Source organism: Mangifera indica, chromosome 17 (assembly GCF_011075055.1).
Source record: "Mangifera indica cultivar Alphonso chromosome 17, CATAS_Mindica_2.1, whole genome shotgun sequence".
NCBI lineage: Eukaryota > Viridiplantae > Streptophyta > Magnoliopsida > Sapindales > Anacardiaceae > Mangifera > Mangifera indica.
Window position 1 is genome coordinate 1,049,565 of NC_058153.1, and position 12,155 is coordinate 1,061,719.

General features: G+C 32.0%; 2 protein-coding genes across 2 annotated transcripts; both read right to left on the bottom strand.

Annotated features, from left to right (window-relative positions):
• Nucleotides 1-768: 768 nt before the first annotated feature.
• Nucleotides 769-3,495, bottom strand: LOC123200625 (coiled-coil domain-containing protein 25-like). The gene is made up of 6 exons (XM_044615915.1): nucleotides 3,205-3,495; nucleotides 2,994-3,121; nucleotides 2,306-2,409; nucleotides 2,083-2,170; nucleotides 1,912-1,973; nucleotides 769-1,257 (listed from the first exon to the last, which is right to left on the bottom strand). Exons 1-6 carry the CDS (start codon nucleotides 3,315-3,317, stop codon nucleotides 1,105-1,107), a joined length of 648 nt encoding a protein of 215 aa, XP_044471850.1. The 5' UTR covers nucleotides 3,318-3,495; the 3' UTR covers nucleotides 769-1,104.
• Nucleotides 3,496-5,915: 2,420 nt separating this feature from the next.
• LOC123200627 (sulfite exporter TauE/SafE family protein 3-like) lies at nucleotides 5,916-10,491 on the bottom strand. The gene is made up of 12 exons (XM_044615916.1): nucleotides 9,745-10,491; nucleotides 9,353-9,512; nucleotides 8,345-8,545; nucleotides 8,199-8,263; nucleotides 7,794-7,821; nucleotides 7,604-7,686; nucleotides 7,447-7,533; nucleotides 7,302-7,352; nucleotides 6,979-7,200; nucleotides 6,497-6,590; nucleotides 6,246-6,386; nucleotides 5,916-6,144 (listed from the first exon to the last, which is right to left on the bottom strand). The coding sequence occupies exons 1-12, from the start codon at nucleotides 9,958-9,960 to the stop codon at nucleotides 6,059-6,061; spliced, it is 1,434 nt and encodes a 477-aa protein (XP_044471851.1). The 5' UTR covers nucleotides 9,961-10,491; the 3' UTR covers nucleotides 5,916-6,058.
• Nucleotides 10,492-12,155: the final 1,664 nt, after the last annotated feature.

Below are 12,155 nucleotides of genomic sequence, written 5' to 3' on the forward strand. Positions count from 1 at the left end.
GATGGGTTGTGTTATATAGAGTTTTGGGTGGCAAAGAAGGGAGATTAAAGTTGAAATCGGAACCAAAACCAGGTGTGATGAGTGAAGGCATTTGCAAGGAGAGGTGTTAGTGGCGAAATAAAACAGGGAGATGGTGGAAGGAAGGCTGTTTCGGTCTAGGTGACGACTCAGAGGAGGAAGAATGTTTGGAAGCCGTTATTTTAGGCCATACAAAATGATTGTCTTGTCTATAACAATTTTCAGTAACAGAAGTAGATAATGCACAGCCGAATAGAATTTTCAAATTTAAAAAAAAAAAAAAAGTGAAAAATCATTATTTCATAAAAGCATCAAAGCTTTGTCCAAGCTTTCTCTTGCTTGCTGCAACTTCAGGCCTTCTCATGGGCAAATTGATTGATAGGAGAGCTTTGTTTACTCAGAATTCATATCAATATACCAACAAAACTTGGAAAGGTTGGCAGATCAATTAGTCCGTCGGGCCGATGACAAAGGAGATTAAAAAAAAATCATATTATTGTGTTTCCATATAATTAAATATTTTTAAATTAAAATTAAAATAACACTCATATTCTAAAATGAGTACTCATTAAAGATGATTGCGAGAATGGCAATCTTCAATATCAGACACTGACATAATTCCCATAATATTTCTTCAGATGATCTAGCTGAAATCAGAAAACATAATTCCCATAATGCTTATTATTTGTTCTCAAATGGTTTCCAATAAACAAAATGCTTAAAAATTGTCATACAACCATGCATACCAACTAGTAATCAAGTAAAAACTATTTTACTGCAGGATCAGTTTACAGACACACATGCTGTCAATCATTAACCATGAATAAAAGATGCAAATCATGTTTCATCATATCATCCAAGTACAACAAATGGTCTTTTTTTTTTTTGAAGTATAGTTCATCTCCCCTCAATGACCCATTTCTTCAGGTTGTTACTAGCACCCTCTGAGGTATACATTTATGGCCTAGGTGATTTCTTCACAAAGGGAGATAACTTAAGGCCTAGCATCAAATTCTGAATGGGAAAATCCATTTTCTATGACAGTAAGTTTTGTTGCTCTTTCGGAGCAGTTGGATAATTGAGTGCTTACATAAAGTCCTCTTCAAGTTCTTGCAAGGACTTGTTTTCTGCAGCAATCTGTTTGTTAGATGTCATCTTTTCAGAGACCATCAATCCCTTGTAGCTCCTGATCTCTGCCTGTCTCTCCTTTTCTAGCCTTTCCATCTCCTCCCGCCGTTTCTGCAGATACATAAAGAGATTTTTTTAAATGATTATATATGGATAGATAATATACTGAGGCAAGATTCAATATGACATAAGGTCTAACTCAATATCAAGAACTACAGATATCATAACACAAGAACTGTCTATATTACTAAACCAGATGTATCAATATAAAAGTACTTGGTAATGCAGCTTACATATTTCAAACATAAATATAGGAGCTAAGAATACAGGAAAAGATTAGCAGCATAAATTCTTTAACTACTTCCCAGAACATAAGCAGATAGATACATAATTCAAAAACTTAAGAATAGGATTTCAAGTAAATTAAAGAGTGAAGACTTGCTATTTACATAACATAAACCATGACACCACAGAAAATTCAATTATATTCTTACCTAGACTTCTTTTTTCCTTAAATCACTCCCAATGTATCATTTCATTCTGCCTAATGCAAACTGAGTAATTTGACACCCACCCCAACCCCCAAACTCACCCTACCCATCTTCCCCCAAAGTCATCCTAGCTATCGTTAGTACCAAGCAAAGAAAAGGAACGCATACAAGAGATGGAAGAAGACATCCATGGTATTCATATTAGAACTTGGAATCTTCACAACATCAATATTTATCACTAAACAATCAGGAGAGCGCAAGATATAAAACTCACTTTATTTCTCAGTTGAAGTTTCCTCTCAGCTCTTTCAGCAGCATTTACTGCTTCTCGCTCAGCTGCAGCAATGTAACAAAAGAATATGACAATGAGAAAAAAGAAAAAAGACACAGAAGAATGTTACTATTTAAGAAACCATTAGATAAACAGGGAAAAAATAGAATTTACCTTTTAAATCAGGTTTCCTTTCCACTTTTGTTTTATTCAATCTATTAACTATCTCATTTATCCGCTTTTCCACCCTCACAGTGCGAACCTAAATTGAGCATCAAAACCATGTATAAATCCCTCTGTCACTATCAAGTTCCACCCAACAAGCACAAGCAAGTCTCAAAGCTCAAAAATTATAGAAAATACAAGCACACACACAAGAAAAAACAAAGAATGTTACCATTTTTGAATTGTGGAAACCAACTTGACCCACATCCATGGAAGCAGTTTTCTTCAAATTGGACCATGAACTGTAGACAACATCAATATTATTCACCTTGTTGCCTGCCATATAATCAAACAGATTACTATAATGCCAGAATGCTCACAATTGCATTTCATTTTTTTTTTTTTCAAGCACAGACTTCATCTCAAAAACTATCAACACATATTCACCCACATCAGACAGAAATCAATAATATTTTATCAATTCATCCCAGCCCCCAAAAATCATCATGAATCATAATATGAAAAAAGAAATCACATAAAACACAATCATGATTGATTGTATTATATGATGAAAATCAGCTAGAAATATTAATGCTCACTAGGCACAACTTATGATTATCGGGTGACTAGGGATTATGATTATAGGAATAATTAATTATATAATAATCAATTCAATAATCATAATTCACTTGTGATTGTTTGACAAATAATCTAAAATGCTAATTATTTGTGTTAAAATGTAAAAAATCCATTAAACCCAATAATCCAATAATTCAAAAAAGTTAATCCTAGTAACTATGGGATTATGGCTGAAATAATCTAAAAATATATATATTATAATCATTCACATAAGCCATCTTAAACAAGTCATAATCCAATAATCTGGATTATATAAGCTATACTAAAAAGGCACATTATACCTTGAATGGAATTCGCTTTGACAAGCTGAGCACAATCTTCCAAAACACCTGCACTTATATCATCAATAGTCTGGCCTTTGTGCAATCTTAAATAAACATGAGCAGAAGACATTTTATCCACATGAAACCTGCAAAAAATATATATATAAAATTAACAATTAATTGATCAATTAGAACAATTTGAATGCAAAATTAGGGTTTTAAAAAGTACCAAATGTCTTCAACGAAGCCGTATTTGATGAGTTCCTCGTTCTCGAACTTGTCGAGACCCATGAAGATGGTGTAATCACCTGCCTCTGGTCGGGCTTTGAAGTAAAACACCATCTTGTTCGTCCCTTGTTTGCCCCTTTCGATACGAGACCAGAGGCGCTTTGATAAAATTTTCCCTTCTTAAAACTTTTTCTTCCTCGGATCGCCGATCGATGGACATTAATAAGTTCTATTTTAAGGTCTTCATGTTTGGACATGCGAACCTTCCTTCCCCAGAATGCAGTTAGCTTATTCCTTACGCAGTTTGTTTTGTTCTTTCGTTGACATGGGCCAAAGCAAGTGACAAAAGACATGGTCCAACTCTGACATATTATTACGTGGTAAGATTGTTTATTTTATTTTTAATTTAAAAATAGATAAATAAATAATTACATTATTTTTAAATATTTAAATATTATTAAATTATCATATTTCTTTTGATGATGGTCATCAGTGATCTAATAGGATCCAGCATCAAATTTACACTAAGAAGATGTGATTTTACTGGATTGTATTTCTCCGGTATGATCTGTCCAATCACACATAATTCCATGAAATCTAACCATTTGTTTTGGCACTTTTCTTTTAAATTTTTAAGAAAAAATAAATGATATTCATACCTTTCTAGCGTTAGTTTTTTTTTTTTTAAACAGGATTTGACTAAGGTTATTTTAATAATATATTTTTATTTATATTATTTTATTTGATTTATTAGATAACAAAATATTTAGATAATATTTTATTATCAATAATAATATGAAAAATAATATAAGTAATAATCTTGATTTTGTTATATTAATATCATTACTTACTAATTTGTTTAGGATAAAAATAATTTTATTTTCAATCAATATAAAAAATAATATAAAGAATATTTTATATCTAAAAATACTTAAGTAAAATAATATATTAGTATTTTTTATTATCTTCAACTAAATATAATAATTATTTATATCTACTAATTTTGATCAAATTTTATCAGATATAATAATATAAAAAAATAATTAGAGTAAATATAACTACATAAATATATAATTGTATGCAATTTATAAGGATTTCAACTTACGCGGATTTTAACATTTTTCAATCCATTTATTACAAATTTTATAACAGCAACATTTCTTTAAACATTTAGATAAATTCGTGTTAGTTTCAGATTGGTTTTGTGCTAACCCAAATATAATTTAATTTAATTTTGAGTTATGTCAAATTGATTAAAACTAAATTTTGTCTAAAAAAATTAACCGAAACTTAGTTTTTTTCATATTAGATTGGTTTTTTTAATAAGAAAATTTTATTTGAATCAAATTAACTTTTTAAACCTAAACAAGAGAAACTTCGGATCTAATATTTAATCTGTAATTACTTTACCAAGTAAATCGAAAATCTAATTTTTAGATATCGCAAATAGGATTTGAACCGATGGTCTCATGTTTGAAAATTAGAATCTATTTTTATTATCATTTTAAGTATCTTTGAAAATCATACCATAACATATAAGGTTAATAAATTGTATTGAAAATTGTTAGCTATAGGCATAATCCACACCGAAATACACTGAATGAAACTATGTGACCAGCGATCACATCCAGTAGCAGAACCCAGGCCTGAAACCTAAAAATTAAAGCAATAGTCTGAGAACTGATTTGATAAAAAGGCAGAAGTAAAGCAATACTGACGTGCAGTTTTACCTATTCTTGCCTTCCCCAGTCCCCACTTGTCCTGTCTGCAATGGATCAAATTGTGTAAAACCTTCTGAAGGTTACTTTCTATTTTATCTTCATGATGTTGTTGGGACTTAGAATTGAAAGCAGGCAGGCATCCAACTTTATTCTATTCCCATTGCAAAAGTGATAAAAACAAAGTTGGAATCCCGTGTCCCAATGCTGCTCAGGACTATGCAATTTCAAAAGCTTCCATCAATTGTTTGCTCACAGCTATTTAATTCTATCTTTTCTGACTTCAAGGTTCAGAAACTAAAAGCCCCTTCTCTTGACTTAACCAGGATTATGGAACCGGTTACTAGAGAGTGTGATCGGTTTAGTCTAGATGAGCCAATCAGACTCAACTAAAATTTCATCGTTATGGAAAAAACAATCATAAGAGCCCTTTTGTATTAAAAACAATGGCAACTATTGTTATTTTGAAGCTTGCTGGGAAGACAGTGATGACAATCTACAGCCATAGATAAGGATATCTTTGAGCAAAAAAATGAAACTTCAACTAAAATAGTAAACCAAAGCCGAGTTTGAGTTCACTGTTTCTCAGTTCGATGAGCCTGTGCCTTGGTTTAAGTATAGTATCAATAAATTTCTAAAAGTATATATTATCCCCCATATACTTTAATATCTAATTATGACAAATTTTTTTGACTCCCTTAGCTTTTATATTTTCATATACACCATAATATCGAGCTTTATAAATTACGAGGTTTAACTATTATATTTCTAATTGAACTTGAGCCAACAACTCCTATCTCAAACTCAAGCTCAAACTTGTGTATAAACTCAATTGAGTCGAGTTTGAGTTAACAGCTCCTATCTCAATCTTGAACTTAAACTTGCATATAAACTTAATCGAGATGAGCTCGAGTCCAACAATACTCAATTCAGCTCAAGTTCAACACTAATTACAAGCATTATGTGATGAGGAGGGATATTGTGAGTGTATCAATAACAAAAATTTTAGAACTAGTAATCATCCTTTTCATCACACCAACAGAAGATAAACATTCAGCCTCAGGAAAAAGATTACAGCACCTAAAGAATTTCAGTTACATGAATTAATCCAAAAAAGAAACACAAACAAACTACAAACTATGCATCATAATTGCAGAGGTTCTCAAATCCCATGTAGTCATGTGCCTCGATCTTCTTGATCATGTTTGAAATGCCAAGCCCACCTACCAAGAGAAGAAGACATCAGTTTCAGAATTTGTCAAGTAAAACGATATCTGAATGAAAAGCGTATCGTCAAACAGAGAAACGGGGAGAATACACTTACCCAAAGATATTGCACTAACAAATATTGTAAAAGCTAAAATGAAAATGATAAGTGACGCCCTTCCCAGTAAAATAATCAGTTTTCTAACAATATGCTGCCCAACAAAAGCAGCAACGGTAGCTACAGCGACGAAGTAGAGAGCTGAAAAACAGATAAAAAAAATCCGTTGAATTTAGAGAAACTATACATGTTCCTACTAAAGGTGTTTTTCTGATGTTCAATAATTACGGGAGTACCAGCGGGTTGCTTACCGTAGGGGATGGGGAAACGTTTCAGAAGATAATACTCTACAACTGACATAGATGAGGAGAAGGTCATAGCAAAGGTAGCAGTGGCACTTGAGACCTGAATAAAAGTCGTCAAGAAGATTAAAACTAACAATTTTAGCAACGCTTCACGTCAATGAACATAACTTTTGAGGTTGCAATGTAAGAAACCAAATATGCATACCCACACTATTCAGTAAATTTATATATTACCAAACTAATGCTCCATTCTTAACCTGATATTTCTGTCTAGTAGGAAACAACTTCCTTACAGAAACTACTATTAATGAATATATTTTTTGCCTCCAACACAAAGGTAATGAGTTATAGTTCAAGGAGTAAAACAATTATGATCATCAATATCAACAGATTTTGTTAATACGTACTTTTATCTAGTATTATCAATAGATAAACTTATCAGTTTAGATCGTTATTCCATGCACATCTAAAGGGAAAAGATATCTCACCTGAGGAGGAACTCCGAGCTCCAAAAACAGTGGACCCATGATAAATCCTCCGCCTAATCCAAGCAGCCCACCGACAACTCCAGCCAATACTCCAAAGGCACAATAGGTGGCAAGCTGGTGCACCTTTAAACTTTTTCCATCCTCTCCCTTCGATGCTATTACTCTATCCCCCTTGTACAAACTAACAGCCTCATGCAGAGATACGCCGAGAGAAAGTGGGATCTGCATAATATGCTCATTGTCAAGTTTGGCAGTACTCAGCCAAAAACAGACAGAAACATAGAGATAAAAGGTAAGGAGTCCAACAAAGCAATGGAATGTACCTGCATAAGGTTCAATACCCAATATGCTACGGAGCATGTAGATGTATAATTCTGTAGCCAAAGTCACAATTTTCAGTTAGCCCTGAATACTGCAAAACTAGAAAATTGAAATTTATACTATAAGAGATGGCAGAAGAAACAAGACCTTAGTAATCTGTATTCCAAGGAATGCTACCCAAACAAATACAAGAAGTCCAAGTTCTTTCCAATAAACATTCTCCAAAACAGTCACCTGTGATTACTTGATATATTAGCTTCATGAATTCTTTAATACTCACTACAGCAGACCAAAGTATACTCACTTCTCGGTCCATGCTTTCCTTTTGAGCGTCACTGCTTGGGCCACTAGGAAGGGCTTTATACACCACCTCAGTGGTGGCAGCACCTGCCAGAACAGGAAAGATAGGTGAGCTGAATTAAGATGGATGATGTATGAGCAAGTATTATTCAATAGTCTCTCGATATAATTAAAATAACAGCAAGTATATGTACCATTGGATTCCAAATGCTTTGCAGTCTCCTAAAATTGAAACCAAGTTCAAATGGTTAATATCAACTCTTGTAGCATTAACATACACATTAAGATCAAACTATGACCACGGATGTTATCATGTTCCTACTTGATTTTCTGTGAATAAGAAGATCAGGAAGGCAGAAAACCATCCCTGACAATGGACTTAAAAGTTTTAAAGTTATCATCCCTTCCAATATTTTGAGCTCAAATGAGTTCTTCAAATTATGGAATTTTATGTGGCATGCAATAGCAAGGGCTCCTTTATAAATGTGACAAGAGAGACTACATATTATGTTTTAGTGGAACGTTCTTCCGTTTATAAAAAAGGAGTGCACATAGCCTGGCATTCAAAGCAAAATATCTGTATAAGTAGATTAAATTACCTTTTTCATAATGGTTTCTCTTTTCCATGTCTCAACACCCTTGAAAAATGCCTTGGTTGATGTACCTATAAACCATCATAATCAACATAAGTTGTTGTTAAAGCAAACAGCCCAACATGAGGAACTGTAGCTAAAGTAACCATTACCTAAAAAGAGAACAATGAGTAGAACTGTGACCATCCAGTCAGCAAATACAACATTAAATGCAACGCCTATACTTATTCCCAGCATCAGCATTGGTTGAATTAACAGAGCCAGATCATAGTCAATGATGGGCATATCAAGTGTAGGATGCCTTAACTTAAGGTTATAGTAAACAGTTGAAGCTGCCGCACCCATAATCATGCCTAACAAAAAGAGACAGTTTTTAAATTACAAAGAAACTCAGCTTAGTTCTAATCTTACTTTGTAACTACTGTCAATGATTCCACCAAATGGTGAACCCAGAATTTCTGTAAACAAGCAAAAGTAGATGCCATCATTAACCAATTAGGTATGCATTACATTTTAATATGTCACATTGAGAACTATAGCACTATTGAGATCAGCAGGTGGAAAATAACAAATAGATTTCACAAAAACACAATAAAAAAAGTATATTTACAATCAACATTCATGAAACAATTGTAAAAGAGAAATCTAGGTGTGTCATCTCAGTTATCAAAGTTTTCAAAGTTAAACATGTCAAAGTTACAAAGAGTGGAATCAAGAAGGATTTAAAAAAGAAATGTGGTTATCATTGTAAAAGAGAAATCTAGTTGTTTCATCTCAGTGATTAAAGTTTTTAAAGTTAAACATGTTTAAGATTGAAAGTTACAAAGACTGGAATCAAGCAGGATTTAAAAAAAGAAGAAGTGGGTGTCATGTCAAGACAAAATAGTCAATTGCATGGATCACATTATCCTTTGAGCCAAAATGTCTTGAGCTCTAAAAAATAGTCTTTAACTCCATTCAAATCCGAACTTTCCAAATCGGGACATATTATATAATAATACTAATCTAATCTTTCACTTATAAATTTTTTATTCTTTGTTTCTACCTTTTCCCATTTTAGAAACAAATTAACAAGCATCCGACAACCAGGCTAAGCATGGGAACAAATTAACCTTTTCTCTAAATTTAATATCAACAACAAAGCTTCATGAGCCTCTTACATTTTGAAATAGCCGTAGCTGATTTTGCATCAAACCCAATAATCAGGGTAAGCATAGGAACAAAAATTCCGCCACCACCGACCCCACCTACACTTCCAAAAGCAGCTCCAAAGAATCCAATAATACTCCCCAGAACAATTTGCCATCCAAATTTCATTTCCTGAAAACAACATATTTCAACTTCATTTCAATTATGGAGTTGGAAATTTTTTTACCTTACATTCAGGCAGAGAGATTATAAATAATCCAAAAGTTAATGCACATAAAGAGACACCAAAAAAGGGACAACAAAGACTGTCAGTTTATCATTATTAATGAAAAAACAAATACAGATAGATTGAAGAATCTAATTACAAAAAATAAAAGGTTGGGAGGGAGAATATTCAACTCACAGGCCAAACATGTTGATAACCAGATTGATCAGATTGCCATAAGAAATTTACGGCTTTGAGAAGAAAATCTGATTCACGTTTTTCTCCTCCATTAAATCCTGAAGCTTCAAGTGTTAAGCCTCTTTCGGCTTTAGCAAACACAAAAGCTAACAGAAAGTTGAAGAAAATCATTAATATCGGTCTCAAAACCCGCCATTTTGCTCCAAATTCCGCCATTAGATCGAAAATTATCAGCCAATTCTCAACAATCTCTCACTTTCTGTCGACAAAGTGCATACAAAAAAACCCAGCTCTAAAATTCTACGAAACTTTCAAAAACTCTTAAAAACTTTTCCACTGACACCTAACACACAGGCAACGTGGTTGTATTGCTTCAACGAAAACAACTGCAAAAGAACAAAAACAAGAATAAATTTTGAATCCTTGAATGTGGGGTTGATTCCTGCTAGATTTGCAAACCCAAGTGGAACAATTTGAGTGAAAGATAATGTGAATCAACAGTGTGGGCAATGACGTGCTTTGATAAAAGAGATGGAGACGGGAAAAAAGTTGATGAGGGATGTAAAATGCAATGAATCAAACAAGAAAGTTTCGCTCTTTTTTCCTTTTTTCTTTGATGATAATAATGAATCTATATAGAAAGACGAAGAAGAGTGACAGTTGTGGGAGGTCTGTGCATGAGAGATTGATTTTGATTCTGAGTGAGTCAAGTTTCCATTTTGTTCTGAAATTTATAAGTGTGTTTTTGGATATGATGTGCTTCAATGGCAAGTGGTTGGCTTGATAATTTGGAAGTTTTTATGAGGTTAATTCAGGAATAATTTGTCACTATTATTGCCCTTAGTAAATTAGAATCTAAGTTTAAATCAATTCTTTCAAATCCTACGTAAATTCGAACTTCAATCAAGTTATTTCAAATACATTCGTAATCATTACATTCATGTTTTTTCCCTTTTTTTTTTATTCAAAACTATTTTAACAACCAAATTATTGATTTTTCCCCCACGTAACTTTTGACTTTACAACTAAATTAAGTAATTTAATTATTATTAATTATTTGAAAAACTGGGGAGATTTTGAACTCTGTTGATACGATATATTCAAACAAAATAATATGGATTTAAATATGGTATGTGAAGTTCAAACTCATAATTTATTTACATATCACTTTATATTCAAAGGGGGTTATAGTTATATATATATATATATATATATATATATATGAGAATATTATTTATAATTATTTTAAATATATGAATACTTATTATTATTATAGTAATCCAATAATATATTAAAATTTTAATTTTTTATATCATGTATTGAATATTTTATTGTATCCTATAATATAATTTAAAAAATAATAAAATAATCTAATTAATATATTATTATTTAAAAAAATTATAAAAATCCTTAAAAATGCAAGATTTTTCATATATATTTTTATTTTATTTAAAACATATATTAATTTACATCAATAATATATATTATATCATATAATATATTTATATTATATTATATTAATTTGATATATCTCATAATATATATTATTTTTTATTTATATTATATAATAAAATATATATTATATATTATAAAATAATAATATATATAATAATATATAATTAAATATTTATATAATCAAATGATGAGGTTTAGTTTTATTGATACATCATTAGTCGGCCATATCAGATATTAGGCATTTTTTATATCACGTGACAAAATTAACTTAAAGAAGTAAGACGGGCGCAGTGGGAAATGCGGACGCTGCGTCTCTTCTGTGTTTCTTTGACTGAATCTGAATCGAATGGCACCTCATTTAGGGCGCAGAATATAAAAAGAACGAGTTCGGTGGGTGAGAGGCCATGATTATGACGGAGATGATGATGATGATTATGTCGGTGGTTATGTAGGATGAGTGATGGTGATGACACACCATGTGATTTTGGTATGTAAAAATAAATGGCCAAAAGACTATTTTCCGCCCAAACTATGTTGAACTCTCAAAGTTTTTCTCATTAACTATAAAAATACCATTTATCCACCAATGACCGGTTAAATTTAACGAAATCCTAACCCCTGAAAATTTTATTTTATTTTCCCCCTTAAAAATTTAAAAACTAACATTTTTTCCCTAAGTAAGTTTGAAAAGATTGCATTTCCCCTCTAGGGTTTAGTTTCAAAATCGGTTCACTTTTTCCAGCGTCATCGCCGACTGTCTCTCTCTCCCGACTAGACTTGGCCACGGTTCATGAACCGACGGTTTCAATTCAGAATCGTCGGTTCACGATTCAAAAAAATAAGAACCCTGAACCAGAATCGTTACAGGACGGTTCGTAATAAGTTTGGAACCGACATTAAACTATCGGTCCTGATTTATGACCCCGATTTATTTTTTTAATTAATAATTATAATAA